The sequence below is a fragment of the Vidua chalybeata genome, chromosome 15 (assembly GCF_026979565.1).
Source record: "Vidua chalybeata isolate OUT-0048 chromosome 15, bVidCha1 merged haplotype, whole genome shotgun sequence".
Classification (NCBI taxonomy): domain Eukaryota; kingdom Metazoa; phylum Chordata; class Aves; order Passeriformes; family Viduidae; genus Vidua; species Vidua chalybeata.
The window spans coordinates 2,824,144-2,846,180 of NC_071544.1; the positions used below are offsets into that span (position 1 = coordinate 2,824,144).

A 22,037-nucleotide genomic window follows, 5' to 3' on the forward strand; every position below is an offset into this window, starting at 1 on the left:
TGCAAAATTTATTCTAGGTCACCTTAGTTATTCAAGGTAGTAAAAAGCATCCCGTATTGCACTGAGATGTAGCAGATAACTGGCAGTTAGGAATAATTATTTGCAACATTCTGCCTTCCTAACAGACTTCACTGTTGGAAGTCTCAAACACGGACGCCAGGAGGCTTCCTCATTTAAATGCAATGCAGTGATTCTGCCCAGTTGAACCAACTGTCACTTCCTCAAGCAGGCAGAACTTGATCCTCAGCTACTACACACTTCCAATCCTTGCAGCACCGTGCACACCAGCAGTCCAGCCAAACCAAACCATTTGGGTGCCCACCTGCTGTAGATCTTCAAAACTTATGGCATTTGGATGGTATTTTTCACATTGGAAGATAGAAACGCATGCTTTATTTCAAGATTAAATTTGTTCTGACTTCGGCACTCTCTATAGCCTAATAATGGCTATCAAACAGCATCAAGTCAAGCTTTAAGGGAAGACATCTAGGACAAGCCAAAATAAGAAGCTGAGACAGTGCAGTGCCTTTGTCTCCTCACAGCCTTTTTACCTAGAATAAACATAAATTTTAAAGATTCTATCTATGTATATATATCTATATCTATCTCTTTTTTCAGCTGCATTAGATGATCAAAATCAGAACAGAGAAAATGAAAGTTGTCCCAAAGCATCCCATTACCTTTACAATGTGCTTATCCCTTTTATTTATATGAAGTTCACACTGATGTTTATTTTGTAATATCTAAACCCAGTAAATTGTCTCCAAACACAATCCCCTTGCCCCTCTGCACTGCAGGGCTCACCACAGCATCCCCTCTTGTTGCTGCTCCAGCCCTGAGGAATGTGGTAATTAGTACCATCAGGAAGAGGAAGAAAGGAGAACACCTCTGCCACAATTGGAAAGCCATTCTCTAAACCCCTGGGTGATGTGCTCTCCTGCTAATTCTGCTGGGATAGAAAGAACACCTGAGAAGAATTTTCTGTGGCTTTGGGTAACAGATAGGAAGGGAGGGGAAGGTGAGAGTGTTACCCAAATCAGGCAGGAGTTTATTTACATTGTCTGCACCTTTTCTACTGGGACTCAAGAAGGAGATCAGATTCCAGTCAGCAATAATTATTTCCTTTCTAGACAAATCAATACTTTCAAGAGCAGAGGAGAAGCAGAGAATTCAGGAGCATCTTATGACAATCATTGGTATTTTCTAGTTCTCCTTTTGAGTCCTCTGGTTTGGGCAATTCTAAGAGCAGCTACATAAGGGCTTTCCCCACATACAATTCTTCTTGGTTCACAAATATTCATATATTAATCACTAGGATAGTTCTTTTGATTTTCTTTTCTCAATGTTGCATATTATTTAAACATTTAGGAAGAAAATCTGTATGTTCAAAGTAAAGCTCCAACTTTGCAATTCTTTAACAAGCCTCCCTCATCCATGACAACAGTGAATATTTAATAGAAATCTAAATATTATTCTGAACAAAATGATCTAGAGAAAGGTTTTGATGCAAAAAAAATACAGTCCCTGACACTTTGCTGATTTTCAAGACTGAACTCCTATTCCAGCAGTCACCAACCTACCTGCCCCAAATAACCTTGCTGAAAACTCAACTAGGCCTCTAGTTTAAAGTAAACACCTAAAAATGGAAGACCTTAGAGGAGACAGATTTAAGAGGGCTGCTATCAATGAGATAACCTGCTGCATTTGGGAAGGTTGGGATATTATTTTTTAAGACCAGTTTTATAAAATCCAGCAGAAGGGAAAATACAGAACAAGAACAAGCCCCATCTAGTCTGCACAGTGAGTCTCTAGATCTTTGAAGAGACTATGTCTTGTCCTTAGCATGGCTGCAGCTTACAAGCATCAAAGGCCACCCTCACCTGATGCCTGCCTGGCTCTGTGCCCTCCAAAATTGTCTTCTTAAAGTCCTCCTGCTTGTCCTGCAGAAGGAGAAAGAAGAACTCACAGCTCCTGCTCTACAAGCAGATGTTCCTGGTCATGAAGACCTGGAACATGAACTTAAATTGGATGAGATCCACCAGCTGAAACCAGGTTTGTTGGCATGAGGCAGGCAAGAACAATGGTAAGACCAAGCAATGAAGCTCTCATGAGTTCAGACTCTTATCATGAGCCATTCAGATCCACAAAGAGAGCACAAAGGTCAGCACAGCATCTTTGTTACAGACAAGATGGATTTTTGTTCACTACTGGCAAAACAGAGAATTTAATTGCGTTTTGCACCATCCAGAGTTAACAACAGCCAAAAACTGTTGTTGACTACAAAAATGAGATTCACTTGTCCTACCACGCTTTATCTACACAAGACTAAGGGCCAAGTCTAAAAAAGCCATAAATCCCTGACTTTCCCCTAATGGTTCAAAAATTCAGTAAGGAAAAACATAACAGCACTTCAGATTCCTCACTGTAACAGCAACAGAGCAACCTCCAGAGTTTCTGAATTCAAATTCCAGAAGACTGGCTGCTTTTGTAGATGTTTAAATGGTGCCTCATACACAATGCATAAACCCACAGTCTGTCAGACACATCAAGGAAAGGGAGTTTTTAATTTAGGAGCCACGTTAGTGTGAGGGATGCTATCACCTGAAGGCAAAACAATGATCCCTGCCATGACAGAAACATGTCTGCAAAAGCATTGTGTCATGGGAGAAGAATTAAGGGGTAGTATGGCATGTGTGTGTTTGGGGGTTTTTTGCAATTAGAATTATGTGGATGCTGGGTAGCCAGTTCTAGTCTTCCAAGTAAAGCAAGATGTGGAATCTTAACAAGTACTGAAGAGTTTTGGGGAGACCTTGAGAGTGTAAAATGAGAAAAATACAAGGATGAAACTGTCCTCACGGGTTCTCTTCCATCTCTTAATTTCTGCATAAAAGTTCCCATATATCTTATAGGAGAAAGGTAAATTTCATCACTAGACAACTTCTAGGTAGCACAACCTCATGTACAGCTGCAAGAGAGTCCAGGCTAAAAAAATCCCAATTTAAAAGTCTTTTCTGTATTTCCCAGCTGAGAAAAGCTGAGATGATCTCACTGTCCAAAAAAGAACATCTCTCTTTTGTTTGCAGCTACACTGAAACAAAGATGCAACCACCCTGTCAGGAGCAGAGCTGCCTTCAAAAGGGACACCAGAATCTCCTTTAATCCAGGTGTGATTCTACATCAAGAGGGAACAGGCATTCAAAATGGTCCTTGTAGTTTATTGAAAGGTAAGCAGCTTAAAACCAGGATATCACCTCTCATTAAATACCACCAATACTCATTATGAGATTTACAGTCCTTAACCTGGTTCCTGTGGGAACATTTATGTACCTCCCACGTCTTACCTTACACAACCCTTGAGATAAAGGTAACTGCTGGGAAAGACACGAAGAAGAAATAGGAAAGAAAAAAAATTCTAGGAAAAATTATCCTTTCACCTTTGACATTAGACAATCCTTGCCACACTGGTAAATAGATGCATTACTGAAGTGCTGGATATTTTTCCTGAAGTTACTAAACCATATTTCTGCTTTTAAAAAATGTTTTTATCAATTTGTATTTCAGAGTTCCAATCTCCAAACTTTTACTCACATAGTTCACAACATCTAAACTGGGTCTTCTGTCCCCATAAAAGTTGCAAACAAGTAAAATATACATTTGATCCAGTGGTAGCAACTCAAGCTGAGACCCTGGAAGTTCCTGCTCCTGAAAGGGATGGGGGAACTAGAATGTAACTATGGCACAGATGGGATCACAGGCTGAAGGCTTCAGATGTGCCTCAGATTCAGTCATTCATATATTTGGCAAAAGCGAGCTGATTTCAAAATGCATACATTAACAAGAAAAGGTGCAGGCCTGCCAGTTTTGCTACAGATTTTGACAGGCTAACTCTGTAAGGACATGGAAAAGATCCCTCAAAGAAGGGCATCAGAAAAGCACAGAAGAATTGTTAACATGCCAGACTTCATGAACAATTAGTCACAAGGAGACAAATCCACTGAATTGAGACAAATCCACAGAGGATTGAGCAGTTCTCCAGCAGACAGATGAGCACTCTAACACTGCTCATTTCTAGCGCTACTTGTCACTGCAGAGCTTTAAGGAAAAATTAACCACTAACTGAAGAAAGTTCATCCCAGCCATCATTTTTTAAAATTCTCCTGGTGCTTACAAAGCCACATTGCTTAATGAATGTGACAGAGCTCTCAAGATCTCCACTGGTTCCTGAACTGAATGACATATTTGATATCTAGGCCAGAGGATCAGTCCCTGAGAAGCATCAGTTCCTGTTTCCACTCACCAGAACAACACCTGTTTGTGCTGAGACGTGGTGGTGATGGTCACCCTCAATTCAGACAAAACTCTATGGGGACTAGAATCACTTTTCATAAAACAATCACAGAATGATCTGGGTTGAACAGAACTTTCCAAGACCATCCCATCCAATATCCCTGCTAAAATCCCAATAATATGATTTTCCTCCCTGATAAGAAAAAATTAAGCAGAACATTACTGATATTACTGGAGAAGAATTAATAAGCCCTAAAAAAAAAGTCTCAAAGAAGACTGGAAATATTATACCAAACTACAGCATTAGTTTATTTATATTTCTAAATAAAACCCAAAAAACTTCATTAATGACTCAAATTAAAGTAACTTCATTAGCATGCTGATTTATCAGGTTTGATGAGAAATTTTTCTGGCATTCTTGGTTTTTTGGAAGGAACAAAAATTTCAGAATATTCAACCAAAACCCCAACCCACCCCTCAAGCAAAATAAAACACAGAGCAGTGAGTACATGGAGGGCGGGGGGGAAAGGAGAATACTCCTCCTTTGGAAGACTAAAGCATCAATTGTTTTCACTAATTATAAGTCAAATGTTATATCCCTGTAGCTGGTGAAGAGGCAGTTTTGGGTCTCCCAACAACTTAGTTTACATTACAGAAAATGAACATGGGGAAAGCAATGTGATAAACCCAAGAGTTAGAAGAAAGAAGAGAGATCAGATTATGCTGATCACTTAAAAGACATTGCTTTGTTTGGGGCTTTGTGTAGTAGTATGCACAAGTTAAGAGACTAACAGTGTTCAGAGACCAACACTGACATACAGAAGCAGGAGTTCCTACTACTAAAACATTTTAAATTCAGAGCAGATTACCCATAAGAACTTTAATTTTGTAGACCAAACAGAATATGCAGGCTTTAATAAAAGCTTCTTTCATGCCTCTTTTCAGAGCCATATATGAATCTCTATTCCTAAGCTCATCACTCTGTTCTCTAAGCACAAAGGCTTGGCCTTACAGTTTGAAACCAAAGCACTTTGCCCACAAAATGCAGCAGAAGCCTTACCAGATCAGCACCAGCCTGAAGCAACACATCTGCCACATCTGTGTGTCCATTTTCACAGGCGTAGGTCAAAGCTGTATCTCCCGTTGCTGTAGTGGCATGAACATTGGCTCCTACAAACACAACATTTTTTTCATATTGGACGTGTCCTTATCAAGTATTTCACATCAGATAAACATAAAAATCTCTGTCAACAGCTATATCCTACTGACCAACAGCCTCCACAGTCCAAGAGCATTGCTCTTATGGCTAAAATTGCTCTCATAGTGAAAATACTCCAAGGAGAGGAGGTAAGCCAAGGCTTGGCAAAAGCATGACTGACAATCTAAGCAGTTAAACCTATATGCTTGCTTATTCCTACAGTGCCTCTACAGCAAGAAGGATTTCAGTTTTTACATCAAGTAACAGGGAATCCAGACAGTTTTGCAGACTGTCCATTTCATTCGGGGCTGTATGCCAAGGGAAACCAGACAACATGCACATCACTGAATTAGTATTAATACAACAAACACATACACTTCCAGAATTTCCCCTTCTTTCCTGCTCTTTAAAATAATTTGCTTTAAAACAATTTTGTTGAAATAATTTGTCTAGCTTCATATACACCAGCTCTCTGAAAACTACACATGACTCTCGATATGTAGCACATTATTCTTAAAAAAAGAAATGCCAATGTGATTAGCCATTTTCTTATTTTTAAGGTGTGAGGTATAATTAGAGACTCCCTGATGCCAAAACAAGGCTCCTTAATCAACTTTCTACACTATCAGCAGTGAAGTGCAGGCAGCAAGCGTTCCAAGAGAGCTGGTGACAGGTGTCACATGCTGGTGTCACTGCACCAAGTGGCACAGTTGTTACTGTCCCTCGATGAGCAGGGAGCTTTACTTTCTAAAATTACAAATCCAGCCAATTTTATGCTTATTCTTAGAGCATACAAATAAATCACCTTCCACAACAAGGAAGATATCCCAAATACAACTCCTTTTTCTTTATTATTTTAAGCAGAACACTTTAGACTCTACCAACTTTATAAACTGAAAGATGAACATTGAAGCATAATTTTACCCCAAACTCTAGCAAGATTTAATTTTTACTACTGTAAAATGTAGCAGTAAAGCTCATTCATCACAGAAATTCAGTACATTCCAGAATCTGTCTTGCACACTACTTCCCAGCACACCATTCCTAAAGAACTGGTTATTCAGGGAGACTGAATGCAGATAACCAGGCTGAGTCAAAGCTGGAGTAGCAAGCAAAACCAAGCATTATCTGTATTAAAATTTTGTCCTAGATGCAGATAGCTGGAAACAATGTTTCTAATGAATGTGGATGCTTTCTAGATATGGAACAGGATCACCTGCTCCAGGAGGCTCTTTCCTCTGTTAACAGTATCAAACAATACTGAGGTGCAACATACGCTTTTTCCTTCTTGCTAAGTAGTCTGAGGATATTGTTTCTTGTTACAACACCGCCATTATCAAAAGCCCAGGCATCTTCCAAATCATCCAAAACACATCAAGTCCATAGTATCTGTGGGCTTAATCACTTGCTCTGAACACATACCTGCTGCCAGCAAGTATTTCACCAGTTCAAGATGGCCCTCTTGAGCAGCTTCCATCAAAGGTGTTGAGCAACCAAGCTCTATATCAGCTCCTGCCTTAATAAGGAAGTCAGCGACTTCAGAGAAGCCTCCGCAGCAGGCCAGGGTCAGGGCTGTTTCCTGCGTTTCTTCTGTCTGTGCGTTAATATTTGCCCCTGGGAAACAAAACAGCCATTACTGACCTGGCCACACACTGCCTGGGGAGGTGAATGCTCATCACTCCCACAGCAGTTTGGGTGTTTGAGCTCTGCTTTGTGGGTACAGCAGTGAGCAGTGCCAGCTCCACGCTGCATCAGAGCAATCTACACAGGACACCTGTTGGCCATGGATCACACTGTGTCCTTCTGAGCGCGCCATCGCCACGGGATCTCACCTTGTGCCAGCAGCAAGGCCACCATCTCTTCGTGGCCTTCCCGGGCAGCTTCCATCAGAGGTGTGTAACCTTCATCATTAACCTCCTCCAGGTTGGCTCCTCGCTCGATCAGAAGCGCTGCCAGCTCCACGTGCCCGCCACAAGCTGCCAGAGTGAGCGGGGATTCGAAGGAATCCGCGGGCATGTTCACCTGGGCACCGCTGTCCAACAGCAGCCGTGCCACCTCCACGTGCCCGTCCTGCAAGCAAAGGGCAACCCAGGAGTCAGACACAACTGAAGTCACTTGACGCTGTAGTTGCAACCACTATCACACTAGGCCTGCAAATTATCCTACAAAGACAGGGCCTTTTTACTTATCATGGTTTAATTATGACAGTTACAGTAATACTTGGACCTAACCAACACTTAGGTTTCCACCTACATCTCAGTCAGGTTTAAATGCATGAGGAAAAAAGAGCTAGATATATGTTGGTGTTTCCATTTCTTGAGGTAAAAGGAATTATGGTGCAAGACTTAATTTGCAGCATAATCTTTGGGACACAAGTGCCATAAGTAATAAACCCACTCCATGACTAAACCTCAGAACAAGCATCACAAAAAAAGATTTTCTTATTCTTTGTAGTAGTAGTTGATTCATGACTTCTACAGACAAAAAAACAATTGGCAATTTCTAGACCCTGGGAAAGATACCTGCAGAGAAACTTAGGTGGGTAACAATAAGGCAGGTAACAGAAGGAGAGATTTGGAAAAACTCTTAAAGGTGTCTGAAAAATGCCTTGGGGTGAAGCCATAGAATAAGAGAATTAGGATTGCCAGAGCATTCTGAGTCCTTACCAATCAAAGCACATAGATATATGTGTCAGCTTCTCAAGAAAGTATTGTTAAACCTCTCAGTTACTTGTAATAGACCGAGTACCTAAAATCCACACTTGACTGGAGGTGTAGTTTGGTAGAGAGCCACAACATCAGCAAAAGGGGAAAGCTTAAGGTGACCATGAAGCAGACTGTAGGTAACCTGAGATGGACAGCAATCAGGGGAGCACATTAAACACAGGCTGTTGTTCTCAGAGGTTGAGAAATCTAAAAGCCAACAGCCACCTCATTAGAGGCATTACCCAAAGTGTGGCACTGTCCCGACCAAAACAAACTCCGAGGCACTTACAAAAGAATTGGTGATCAGAGACCAGACATCTCAGTAACCTGTACCTGCTGCATTCCTTAGATGGAAAGAGATGAAGACTGGGAACAGTCACAACAATTTGGTGGAACAGCTCCTTTGTGCAAGGGTGCAGCCGAATGATAACAAAAACCAAATTCTTTGTTATGGAGTTGGGACTTCAAAGGCTCAACTTCCTTTCTGCTGCTTTCAAATGTCAATACACACTCTGTAATGTCAGAACACTTGGTCTGAAACACCAAAGAGCTGAAAACCTCACAACTCTCTCCCCCAAGTAAGCTGCTTCAAATTAAGCCAGCCCTTGGATTGTTTCAGCAGGAAACTAAGAAAAAGCAAACAAAAAACCCCAACCTAAACAGAACAGCGGGGCTGATTAACCTTTAGTCTGCAGTCGTGGTGCAATCTCCTTTAGGTGACAGCATGCACCCGCTGTCCTTCTGAATTCCTTACTGGCACCAGGCTCTCCTACAGGGAAGGCTATTCAAGGATACAATTACCAGCTCACTATCGGAAGACTTGGACACAGCTCCCCACGTTACAGCCTGACCTTGGTCGCTTGCATCATCACCTCACAACTGCACTGAAAGAACACTTGATCCTCCAGCTCTCAGCAGACTGGAGGAACACTGCATCCAAGGATTCTTCCAAGGATTACAGGCTACTGGAAGAAAAATCAGTTTCCCTCTTTATGCTGTGCTTCCTATGGAAACAAGGTTCCTGTTCTTTCTTCAGAGAAGTTCTTCCAGCTTGAAGAAGAGAGAAAAGGTCATCCAAGGTCTGTACAGAAATGGTTACAGATATGCTTTGACACTCTTTATTAAGATGATGCTCTTGGATAGGGAAGTTTTTCCTCAATGGCTGCATTGAAATTATGTGGACAGTTGCTAGAGAACTAAGGACTACATTATTTTTCAAAATAAAATGGTAGGTCAAAAGAAAAACCTCACAACCTCCTTTACAGAAACCTAGAAGAGAGCAAGTCATCTCTCCATGCAAAACACTTCCGGCAGTGATGAACAGACAATTGTAATGCATGAATCATCCAGCTCAGTGCACTTCTGGAAGGCTCATTCCATGACACACTGAGAGACCTTATTTATAAAAACAAAGTGTGGAAAACACACTAAAAAAAAACCAAAACAAAACCCCAAACTAGTGACTTGTACTACATCACTGCACTGCAGATTAGTCACCCTTAAACTTCACACAGGGAGCATTTAAAACAACACATCACTCCCCAAAAATTAAAGAATTGTTTCTTTGTGATCAGTTAGACTGAGAAACTGGTGGGAGCTGCTGTAAGCACTTTTTTTACAATAACAACACACAAATTCACTTGCAGCCCCCAAACAGCTTGTTACCCAAGGCTCACTCTATTTTATCACCTCCTGCATTCCTCTCTCCCCGAGGAGGGAGCAGTACAAACAAAGCTATTTACCATGCAGGCCTCCATCAGCGCCGTGTGCATCTCATCTGTTTTGTGCTCTTGATCAGCTCCAGCTTCAAGCAAAAAACGAACCATATCTAAATGGCCTTCAAATGAAACAGATCAAAATAAATAAGCATCCCACATAATCAATTTTTAGTAGTACAGACAATACACTTATTGAAATAATTCAGATTTTCACAGTTTGCTAGTAGAATCTTCACAAGCTACAACTGGCCAACATGGCTCCTTAAAGTACTCTTTAAAAAATACCAATGCAAACGAGTCAGCAGCCTTCAGAAAGCCTTTCATAAAGATACTGCTCAGCCATGAGATGGAGACAGACCTGTCTAATTCAACTTAACACAAGAACCTTTCCTTGTGACTTCAAGCAAAACTGTGCTTATTCCCTATTGAACTATACAGTGACCGATCATTTAAGAGTTCCAAGGCAGTATACAACTGGGGGGATTATCCCATTTTAGGGATGGGTCCATGTAGATCTGAACTTAACTTTAAGCTTTTTAATAACACTCACAGACATATTTCTGAGAACTAAGATACACACATTATATCATATTATCTGACATTATTTTTACAAGCTTCTACTGAGCTTTACCAAAACTTGATTTAAACTCTATTACAGTTTCTGTCATTTTAGAAATTGCCCCTTCTATGTTTTTAGTCTCTTAATAAGCATTCTTCTCTGTGGGAAGACTTGGTCTTACATAAATTGACAAGAAAACAATCAACCAGCTTGTCAAAGATAATACAGGACGTCTCTGTCATTCAAGATTTTACATTCTATGACTCAATTAGGTTCTGGGTCAAAAGAAACAAGAATGACCCTCCAGTAGTACATTCAGGTGTTACTATTACTGGCATTTGCCTGTAAGGAACTAACATATGCTGTAGGAAATCCATGACAAATCCAGATGCAAGTCCTCAGACAGCTTATACATAGTATGCATCCTCAATCCTAACCACAGAGGCAAAGCCTAAAGTTACTATGACAATAATCCACATCCTTATTTTCTATTTGTAGAAAAGCAATGGTTGGAAAGCAAACCATAGAAGCACAGTGGATTATCACTGCACTGTTACTTTACAAAGAAGCTTTAAATAGCAAAGGAAATTAGGTCAAAAGTCCCTAAAAGTTCATCACACTTAAGAATTCATAGCATTCTCCTAAATTACACTGAAGGAAAAGAATCCAGTAATAATGGAGACTTTGTCTCCCCATCAGATATTACAGAAACACACATTCCAACTTTGCATTTTCTGAAGAACCAACAGAGATGTTTTCAGAATTCACAGACAGTTGGTGAAGGAACTGGGAATGAAACAGGGAATGTGGTAGTGGGTAGCAGGAGAGAATGCTGGTGTGTCAAAGCACAAGTTTGGACATAGCCAGTTACAAGTTTTCATCTGCAACATGTCAAATGTCCACCACATCTGGACACAAATACAGACTTAATGCCACTACACCACAGAGGAACATTTTGTGACATTGAGTTTAAAACCAAAATCCAGATTTACAAAACTCTTAGGAAGATATTCAAAGTATTGCTGAAAGTTTTAGTCAGATAAATCCAAGCAAACAATTTAAACAAAAATACAAAACAAGGCAAGAGACGATACCTTTATAGCATGCGAGTGTAAGTGCACTTTCTTTGAACTCGTTGGAGTGAGTGTTGATTCCTGCACCATATTCCAGCAATACTCTTGCAACCTCGACATGCCCTGCACTGGCTGCTTCCATCAGGGGGGTATGTCCGTTCTCATTGTGGTCTTCTATGTTAGCACCAGCTTTCAGTAGCACCTTCACCACGTCCACAAAGCCCCCGGCACAGGCGTACGTCAGAGCTGTGTTCCCTGCAGAGGAGAGGTTGCATGAGAGCCCTTCCCATCACCCACTCCTAACACGGGGAAGGAGATCAGTGTTAACAGCTCCAACAAACCCATGTACAGCACCAGCAGCAGCCTTTCACCTCACAGCAATGTTACTCCAGCCCATCATTCCAGGCTGGGTATAAAACCCCATATAGCTATTAACACGAATGTTTTAATGCCAAACCAGTATTACAAATCAGGATTTTTTTCAGTTTGAATGTTGTGCTTCCTACTTTAGCACACAAAATTAGATCAAATAAACATGCACAAAAAGATCAATGAGTAATTGTTGCTGTAGAGTTGGGGGTGTGGTTTTTTTATTTTGTCTTCTTTTTTTTTTTTTTTTTTTGCCTAAGACTGTGTCTTGTAATTCCTTGAAAATCTTCTACTGGCTGGCTGTGAATAAATTTATAATTTAAAACTCTGGTACTGTAAGTGACAGACACTCACATATGGCTCATGTTTTAAATGCTACAGTCAATTTTAAGGTAACTTAGCTTAAAATGGCTAAACAGAAAGATAAAAGAATATCTCATAGTTTGGACATGTCACTTGCTTTAAAATTTGAACAAAGTTTAAAGTCTATCTTAATAAACAGGATTCAACTGCAGGTGAATGCTGTCAATGAGGTTAGTTAAGCTGTGGTCAAGAACCAGCAATATAGAGAACATTCAATGTTCTCAAAAATTTTAACTCCTCTTTAGTAAAAAGGAACAGACAGAAGTAACTGGTGTTGATGAGATGCGTCCCATGGTCAGCTTATTGGGTAATTTTAGATTATACCAATGAGAAAAGATAAACTTCATATATTTTTCTTGTCCAGAGTGGTTTTTACAGGAACAGTGCTTTCCATTAGAATTTACATTAAAACTCATATTTAATAACGGCCAGTTAAGACTCCAAACACATTCACTACAGATCTGGTCTATTCCTAACAGTTCCTGTCGTGTTTTCTTGGGAATGAAAGTGTTAGACAAAAACACAGATGTTCAGAAGAGCTGTGTGCCTTATGTGCCAGCCTTACTAATTGTGCTTCTGCTCCCCAGTTACCTGTGGAGGACTGTGCATTGACATCTGCACAATGGACAAGGAGGAGTTTAACGATATCCACGTAGCCTCCACTGGCAGCTGCCATCAAGGGAGTGATGTCGCCTTTATTCCCTCGGTCTTCAACGTTGGCGTGCATGGCTAGAAGCACCTAGGGGAAAAGTTCACTACAGTGAGCAAATTGTAACAACAACCTTTTGTTTTTAGTTCAGTGGGGTGTGTGAGACTGGTTCCCCAGCCAGCTGCCACATCCCCTCACAGCCCAGTGCCACTCCCAGGACCATTCACAGTTACTGCCTGCACTGGGCTCTGCTGCAGAAAATCCTGAGTTTCTGCATTTGTTCATATCTAACTTCCAGTGAAATATGGACGTTTTCAAAAGTTACAGGGCAATTTACTGACCAGAATGACAGCACAGAAACTGTCACCTGCAATAATGACCAGGACACTCACAGATCAGTGGTGATCGGTGTGCACAGGTGAGAAGTTCCCTCCCTGTCCTCTGTTTTGGCACCAAAATGTGAAGTTGGGCATTTCTGAGAACTATCACCTATTTCAAAGCAGCTGCCCTTAGATATAGAAGCAATATAACTCAAAATTAACAGAAACTAATGTACTGTTGATAAAAATGTGATTTAAAAAAAGAATTGTGTGACTGAGGCATGAGCTTTTAGAAGGTAACCAATTTTAGCATTTGGGTTTGCTGCTATTTTAGATACTCCTGCTCAGCAGAACAGCTGGACTGCATCTAGAACAATGCCAGAAAAGCAGATACATCACAAAACATAGAATTCATTCCTCAGACAAGTCCCTTCAACCTAAAGGCATCTGCGACTGCATTTTCCATTAAAGAAACCCAAACAACAACTGGAATCCCACAATAAGCTGTATTCACTGATATTCTGTTGAAATAATAAAAAATTATAATAGCCACAATTGCTAAAATGTTTGCCTATCAAAGAAGCCTCTCAGACAATGCTTCAGAAATGTTTAGTTCTAACTGTATTTGTTACTTACTTGTGCCAATTCATAATATCCTGCTGAGCAGGCCAAGCAAAGCAGACTCTCCCCTTCTTCAGTATGTTCATTTACGCTCCGTCCTTCATCCAGCAGCTTCCGGACAGCATTGACATCCCCATCGGAGCATGCTTCTGCCAGACTGCGACTGCAAAACCAGTTACCACACAGTGAGCTCAACACACACCTGCAACAGCTGGGCAGCTTTCCTAGGCAAGGAGGAAGCCTTTAAGTAAAGACTCCTGACTTCAGTGCTAAGTTTTACTTGAAAATACACCTTATGTTTTTCTTTTTTTTAATCTATATTCCAGTTTATCAATATTTCCACAGGTGAAATGGACATAGACACTTTCCTTATTGTCTAAACTAGCTTGTTCTCATCAGTTGCTAACTCATAATATGCTCTCATACAGACCAGATGCAGAGAAGAGCACTCAAAGCTGGTTTTTGTGATGTTTGCAAGACAGGAGCAAACCTCACAAATACTATTCCCACTTCAGGGAATGCCAGATTCACAGAGGTTGTGACCATGACAAACTGCTGACTGCATGGGCCAAGGCAAATTCCTACTGCACACAAAGCCAAAAAGTCAGCAGTCAAGTATCACAGAGACCACTAATATGAATACTGCAACCAGACAAATTTCAGCAATCACCTACTCTTCTACAGCTAAGAACTTGAACTTTCTCGCATAAGAACTCAACTCTCTGGTACACAGCAAGAGCAGCAGGTTAGAAAGTAACATTTTTTTTGTAATTTTCTCTTATCCTGTGAAGCCAATAACCTGATGGGACAGTAGTTACACCTTCAGATGCAATCTGCTTCTGCTAGCAGTAGAACAGCTCCATTACTATCTACAAAATTACCTGAATTGGAAATAAAATCCCATTCCATAGCTGGGTAACCAGGGGTGGTCAGTATGAACAATTAACTGAATTTGAAATAAAATCCCATTCCATAGTTGGGGAAGCAGGGGTGGTCAGTATGTAAAATTAATTGAATTTGAAATAAAATCCCATTCTGTACCTGGGCAACCGAGAGCGGTCAGCACCTACAATTAACTACGAATTTGACATAAAATCCTCTTCCATAGTTGGAGAACCAGGGGTGGTTAGTATGTACAACTAAGTGAATTTGAAATAAAATCCTATTTCATAGTTGGGGAACCAGGGCGGTCAGTATGCACAATTAACAGAATTTGAAACAAAACCCCATAGTTGGGAACCAGGGGGGTCAGTACGTACAATTAACAGAATTTGAAATAAAACCCCATCGTTGGGGAACCAGGGTGCTCAGTATGTACAATTAACAGAATTTGAAATAAAACCCCATCGCTGGGGAACCAGGGGGGTCAGTATGTACAATTAACAGAATTTGAAACAAAACCCCATCGCTGGGGAATCAGGGGGGTCAGTACGTACAATTAACAGAATTTGAAATAAAACCCCATCGTTGGGGAACCAGGGCGGTCAGTACGTACAATTAACAGAATCTGAAATAAAACCCCATCGTTGGGGAACCAGGGGGGTCAGCACATACTTGTCCACCTGTCCGTTGTTGTGATTGTTCTCGGCTCTCATCCGCGTCAGCGCGGCGGCCGCCTCGTCCAGCGCGCAGCTGACGGACGACGTCAGTCTCCGAAGAACCTCGGGATCTGCGAAGGCTTTGCCATCGGCAGTGGACAATTTACCAATTCCTTCAGTGCACGTTCGTTCATCAGTCGGGTTAGTATGAAAGTCACACAAAAGAAATGCAAAGACACTATTTTAGAGTTCAGCCACATGCACTATTAGTTAAAAATCATTTGCAAACATGCCAGATAATTAGCTACTTAAAACTAAACTATCTGCTAACATTTGCCCAAGACCTGAATATTTAATTAACTATAATATAGCAGTAAAAACCCTACATCTTTCAACTGGCAGCTTTGTTACTTGTCTTGAAGTCTCAAGTCATACCTTTGAAGAACTTAAAGAAGCTCAAAAACCATCATATTGGGGTATTAAGGATAAATTCAGGCATTCAAACCAGAAGTTTGGGAAACAGACATGATTCAATATTTTCTGAATGTGAAGAATTTTTCAACTTAAAACACTTATTGCCCCTTTCCCACCCAAAACAAAGCAGATTGAGTTTTAATATATATATTTTTTTTAAGAGTAGGAAAAACTTAAACATTTATTAGTTTAAATTCCAGTAATTTACCACTCTAAACTGCCCGGCTCTAGCTACAGGAACAAAAGTTAGGAAATGAGATTTCAAATATTTTAAGTATACTTGAAATCAATGCCTCTCCTTCACAGACATAACACAGTAAAAATGCTTAGATTCAAGGAACTTTCTTTAAAGTTTCTTTTTTTTATACCAGTTTCTTTGCTCAAGTTTTACTCCACAAAGGTTTTACTCCTCATATTTAAGCACAGCCTATTTAACATGTGTAAACAATCACTGCAATGTGGGCAGGACTTGTATCTTCAGGTACAAATTTGTAAACAACACAAACACCTCCCAGCCACCCACAAAAAAACCCAAACAAAAATTAATCAATTTCATGTGCTACAAAAAGCGAATGATTACTGGTTTATAGATCAGCCACCTTCACCAGTCATGAATCAGTAACTTCAATTCCTTAGCTGTTAAAAAGGGTCAAATTAGATAGAAACCTCTGGAAATAAGGCACATTATCCCTCAGAAGATTTGCTATTTGGTATGTGCATATCTCTGCAGGCCTGATTTACACCACAATGTAAATGGAAATGTTTGATTTCCCACAACCCAGCTTGTAATTATTACAGAATAAATTGTATTTTAAGTTTGAATGCTTTCTTCAGACAATGTATATCCCCAGTTTGAGAGCATCCAGTTTTCTTCTTGATAATGTAAGAATCAATTCTTACCAAATTTCTCCACCCTAAATCTCTTTATGCCAGCACACACCAGGCACCCTGTGACGTTACCCTGCACGGCTGCTGCAGCGCTCCAAGTGCTGGATGGCAGCACTGGACATGATGGAGAATCCCTCTCCAGCCATTGAGACAGACACCTCCCCTGGGGTGCAGCACTTGGCTGATGGAAATGAGCGATGGAGGTTCAATGAGCTGCTTAAGAGACTTGTGCACCTCCTCCCTGGCTCCAACATCCCACATCTGGATCCCTTCAGCATTGTCAAGGGGCTACGAAAACCAATTTATAACTAATTGCCCACTCTGCAATGAAATCAGAAATCACACCTCGATCTGGGTTGGAAGCCTGGCTAGTCCAGAGCAATCAGAGCACAAAAGTGAGAGGTCATGGACCCTTGGAGGCCACTGGCCACATGACCCCTTCCACCTCCAAACTGTCAAGGCCACCACCCCCGTGGCCATCGCAGTTAAATATAGCAAAGCTAACAAACAAGCCTCAAATGCCACAGCTCACGCCTTATGCATTCATGTAAACTGGATTTGCCGGTGGTGTAAAGGGGTTGGAAGTCCTGTCATCTCTGCAGCTGGAGCAGGTGGGACAGAGGGGACAGGCGCTGCAAAACTGGGTCAGGATATCAATTTAGTACCAAATACAACAAGAAAGTGACAGTTTTTCCACAGCTCTGCTTCCCCAGGATGGCTCACGGGGTAACTGCTGAGATGTTTACACGAGCTATTTCTGGTGGCAGTGCTGGCTTACGCTGCATTGCAGTGTACATAAAGCACTGCTGAAGGAAAGACAAAGAATTAAGTCTTCACAACTCAGCACTGAGGCCTCATCTGGGACTGCTGCAACCAAAGCTGAACACCGTGGTAAACAACATGGAAAAGTACTCGAGAGAAATCCACAGGACCCCTGAGCAAAGGCTAAAAATGCAGATTTAGCTTACAAGGAACAACACAACTGCAGCTTCCCTCTGCTTTAAAAAGGTCTAATTGAAGGAGCTGTTAACAGCTCTACTGTTGACAAAAGAAGTGGAAAATACAAAGTCCAGCCAAAAGAAACCAACCCAAAGAACTACCAAAACATCACCATCAAAACGCCACAGAAGCCAAAAGCCCAGGTGACCTGGCCATCTCCATCATTTCAGCTCACCAAGGCAGTAGAACGGACAAGTTGCCCGGACAAGCAGGAGCTACACTTGATACCTTCGCTGTTTTAGTAGTTTGTTGTGGCCTTCATACCTGGAATTTCTGAAGGCAGAAGTCACACCACAGATCTTCTGTGCCTGGTTAAGACAAACTTGACCCACTACAGCTCTCCTATTCCCAAGTATCTGTTTTCATGGATTTTACCTGGTGGTCTCCTGGAGGACTCACCAACCACGGGTCAGTGGCTCTTCCTTCTGGACAGTCAAAGCGCACTTAGAGCTCACTCCTGTTTCTGACTTTGTCCCAAAAAATGAGCTATAACCACACTAAAGCCTTTCAGAGGGTAAGTGGAAGGTGCCTTTTATTTACCTCACCACCTAGAGCTTAACCCAGGTGCCATCCCCAGCTCTTAATTTAATATTTTTATATTACACATGTCAAAACTAATCAACATCCACAGAAGACATCAGACCTGACATTTGTTTGGCTGGCTGGAGTCAAAGGAAGACAGAATACAAGAATTATCACTGCAGACACACATTCATTCACCCCCCCTTTTGCACATTATACTCAATAATTTACTATATAATAACAATCCGAAGCTTTTATTTTGCTATGATTTAGGGTGACTATGCCAGAATCTCAATGCTGTAATGCTCATGTGTCTTTTAATCTCTAATTTACTTAGTTTTGTGCCCAAACCACTTGTTCTTGTGTCACTCTCATACACATAGGGACTCCAGCAGTCTGATTTATGTATAGATCTTGGCCAAAATTCTTCTTGCTTCTTCCCATCCAACAAATACTGAAAGCATCCTTAGGACCATTCTACACACTCTTGCACAAGAGTGATCACAATTTCTCACATTATTACAGTCTCTCTAATATGTTACTGATCTGACACTATCTGAACTGAACCCAAGGTCTTACATTCTGTATTTCCTGGAATATTACACACGTGCCTCTATAGAGGCCATCCTTTCCATCTTTTCATGGACAGATCACTGTTGCAGGTTTAAGTCTGAAAAGAAAATATGGAACCCATTGTTTTTTATTGAGAACAGTCCACAGTCATTAATCATATGGAGAGAGTGATGTTTCTAATGCAAGGTTACAGCTTAAAACTAAAATGATGAAGACTATGTTCTTAAGCAAGCCAAAAGGAAGTGCCTTCATCCAACATAGGCTGCCATGCAAAGACCAAAAGGGTGAACTCAAAAATAGCTTGGATAGAATTACTGTAAAGCCTGTGCCTTCTAACAGCCTAACAACAGTGGCCCTGAAAGTCACTCTTTAAGGGTATTCCTGAACAACAGACAACTGGAAGAACAGAGAGTGGAGAGACTTTCACCTGTACTGTGATGTTCCTGCTTTACCCTCTACGGGGAAAAGCAGGGCCACTACAGAGCCCACAGATCTTCAGATGAGAAGAGGCAGACACATCTTCACATCTTCTGTAGTGGGCAGCTCTTCATCTGAACACCTGCTGCTGGAGCCACGTGCTAGCTGTTCACAAACGCCATCGGAACAAGGCCAGCAGCACTATCCAACAAGGGAAAAGGAAAACTGAACTTGGGGCCAGATAATGCCAGATGTTCGACACCTTAATGCCATATGACTGAACTATTTAAATTAGCCTGAAGTTGATTACAAAGGTGTATTAGAACAAGAAACTCACCTTTCAAGGGAAAAGTTTGCTCATCACATACACACCTACGCTCCTATAACCAACACTCCCATTTCCTTGTTGACTTTCAGACTCATCGGGGTATTCCCACCTTGTAACTACCAAGGTTAGAGTTTTAAGGTAACCTGAAATGAGCTGGTAACTTCTCAGTGTGATCTGAGTTTAACAAGTCAGAGATACAGATATTGCCTCAAAAAAAAGAAAAAAAAAGGAAACACCAACAGGCTTGTGCCTTTGGAAAACGCAGTTAAGTCCCTCATAGGACACACAGCTGGTGTCAACATATACTTTGAACATCAAAGGAGACTGCTCCAAAAAGATCAACATATCCAAGAGATAATGTCCAATAATCCTCACAAAGCCCTGCAGATTCAGTGGTGATTGTGAGCTTCCCCTGTCAGTTCCAGCACACTGCATGTTCTAACACACACTGGAGGACATTTCCTTGTAACACGTCCAATTTATGCCCTCACGTTCATCACAAAGTCTAACTCAGCGTCAGTTCGTACAGAATCAGCTGGGGGTCTGTAAGGGCTTACACAGCCCAAAGACAGGTTATGATGGAAATGTGGACAGCTTTAAAAGGCCCAAGAAGTACAAAAATGAGAATCATGGCCCAGAAATGTGTCTCTTATCTTTTTACCAGTGTGTCAGGAATCTGCTCTAATCAGCCTGGTGTACAGCAGCACCTCAAACAAGATCAAGAGAGTTCAAGGAAGGAGAGGGGGAGGAACTTTGTTTTAGGTTCTTTACTGGCATCTCCATTCAAAGGAATTGAGAAGTTCTAGACTGTCCAAAGCAACTGCCACAGCCTTGTGCCAACAAGCAGTGACCCTACCAAAACAACCATCTATCCCAACAACTATCAACCCCAACATCACAGAGCTGCTGCAAGACAAGAAGGCAACAAGCAGAACTGAACACACGCTCTTCTCTAAGCTCTCAGGTGGCAAAGTTACACACTGCCTGTGTAAATAACAAAAAGTGTGCACTTGGCTTCTCTCTGATGATATCTAAATATCTTCCCAAACACAAATTTCATATTAGATCAGTTTCAGGGCCAGTAAACCAAAGAGAAGCATGCCCCATTTGCTTGTAAAGAGCAGTCCAAAGCCAAGCAAACCCAAAGCAACAGTCATTTGCAAGTTTCACTGCATTAAGATACTGAATTTGCAGCATCAGAATGAGGGACATAAATATCTTTACAATTTTTTGAATATATTTTAAATATTTATATGTAGCTTATTGTATGCTGATTGCTCAGGCTAAAGTCCTCAAGGCAAAAGCCACATATTGAGTAGTGCTCTTCAGGTAAAGAAATTAGAAAATACTAATAATTCATTCTAGTGTACTCATCTTATAAAATTCATATGCTTTTAAAAACTTTCATATGAAGTGTTGTTAAAAAAAATAATTCACACTAAACTAAAGAACATTAGAATTACAAGAAAAGTCTACTTACAGTATAAGGAAAATAACTGTTGAAGTGAGAGTACAGCTTAAGCAATGCCATTTGGGATTTTTGGGTATTTTTTTTGGAGAAAAGCATTACCCAGAATGCTTCTCCATTTTACAGTAGGTCATTTCAACACTACTATTCCCAGGCATGGAACAGTTTGATATGGTAGGGATTATTTTAGCTTTGTTTTCTAAAACACTATAAAAACTACATTGAGGTTTTCAGTCTTTCCAAGCCAAGGACATGCCTTTGGAATCACTACCACTGAAAATCACAGTTATGGTCTGATTTCAGCACAGCTCCAGAGCAATGAAAACTCCCTGGACCTCCACCAGCCCTGGTGTATCTGCACTTCACTCAAGAAAACATTCTTTTATATACAGGTGATACAAATTTTCACTACAAAACTATTTTCCCATCTTACCAAGTGTGTGGCACAAACAGAACTCACTGGCTGCAATTTTTGTTTTTCTTCTTCTCAATTAGTATTTGGACATGCTAAATAAAATTCATTTAGCATGAAATTAAGAGCTACAGCTTGAGGGGTTTTTAAAATTTTATTAATTAGCAATTTACAATATTTCATGTGTCACCATCACAGTTCCCCATAGACTTCAAGAGCAGCTGAGTTCTCAATTGCTACAAATCATATTCCTGACAGCAAACTGTGATGCTCAAAAATGACATTTTCAGTGCAATCTGAAAAATCATGTTCAGATCATCTGCTAAGCATTTTCTGGCAAAAGCAGAAATTTATTATCCTGGACTGTATTTCATGGTCCTTATCTCGAAATATCCCTTCTTCACAAATCCACTCTCTTAAACAAAATAGGAAGTCACCCACAATATTCACAAATGAAAGGGGATGCCTGAAAAAAACAACCTGAAAGGCCATTTCAACATTCCAACATACACACACCTTGGGAGGAAACTTCCCCTAATTCCAGCTCCCACTTTTC

At 40.8% G+C, this 22,037-nt stretch overlaps 1 protein-coding gene across 7 annotated transcripts in view; it reads right to left on the minus strand.

Moving 5' to 3' along the window:
• Positions 1-22,037, minus strand: part of ANKHD1 (ankyrin repeat and KH domain containing 1) — a 106,449-nt gene that overhangs the window by 48,422 nt on the left and 35,990 nt on the right. For all 7 annotated transcript variants that reach the window (XM_053957042.1, XM_053957035.1, XM_053957036.1 and 4 more), the window contains 8 exons: positions 15,417-15,573; positions 13,878-14,025; positions 12,864-13,011; positions 11,562-11,795; positions 9,933-10,027; positions 7,318-7,555; positions 6,908-7,099; positions 5,348-5,457 (listed from right to left, as the gene is read on the minus strand). In XM_053957042.1, the coding sequence (XP_053813017.1) occupies positions 5,348-5,457; positions 6,908-7,099; positions 7,318-7,555; positions 9,933-10,027; positions 11,562-11,795; positions 12,864-13,011; positions 13,878-14,025; positions 15,417-15,573 (1,322 nt within the window). The remainder of the gene's footprint in view (positions 1-5,347; positions 5,458-6,907; positions 7,100-7,317; positions 7,556-9,932; positions 10,028-11,561; positions 11,796-12,863; positions 13,012-13,877; positions 14,026-15,416; positions 15,574-22,037) is intronic.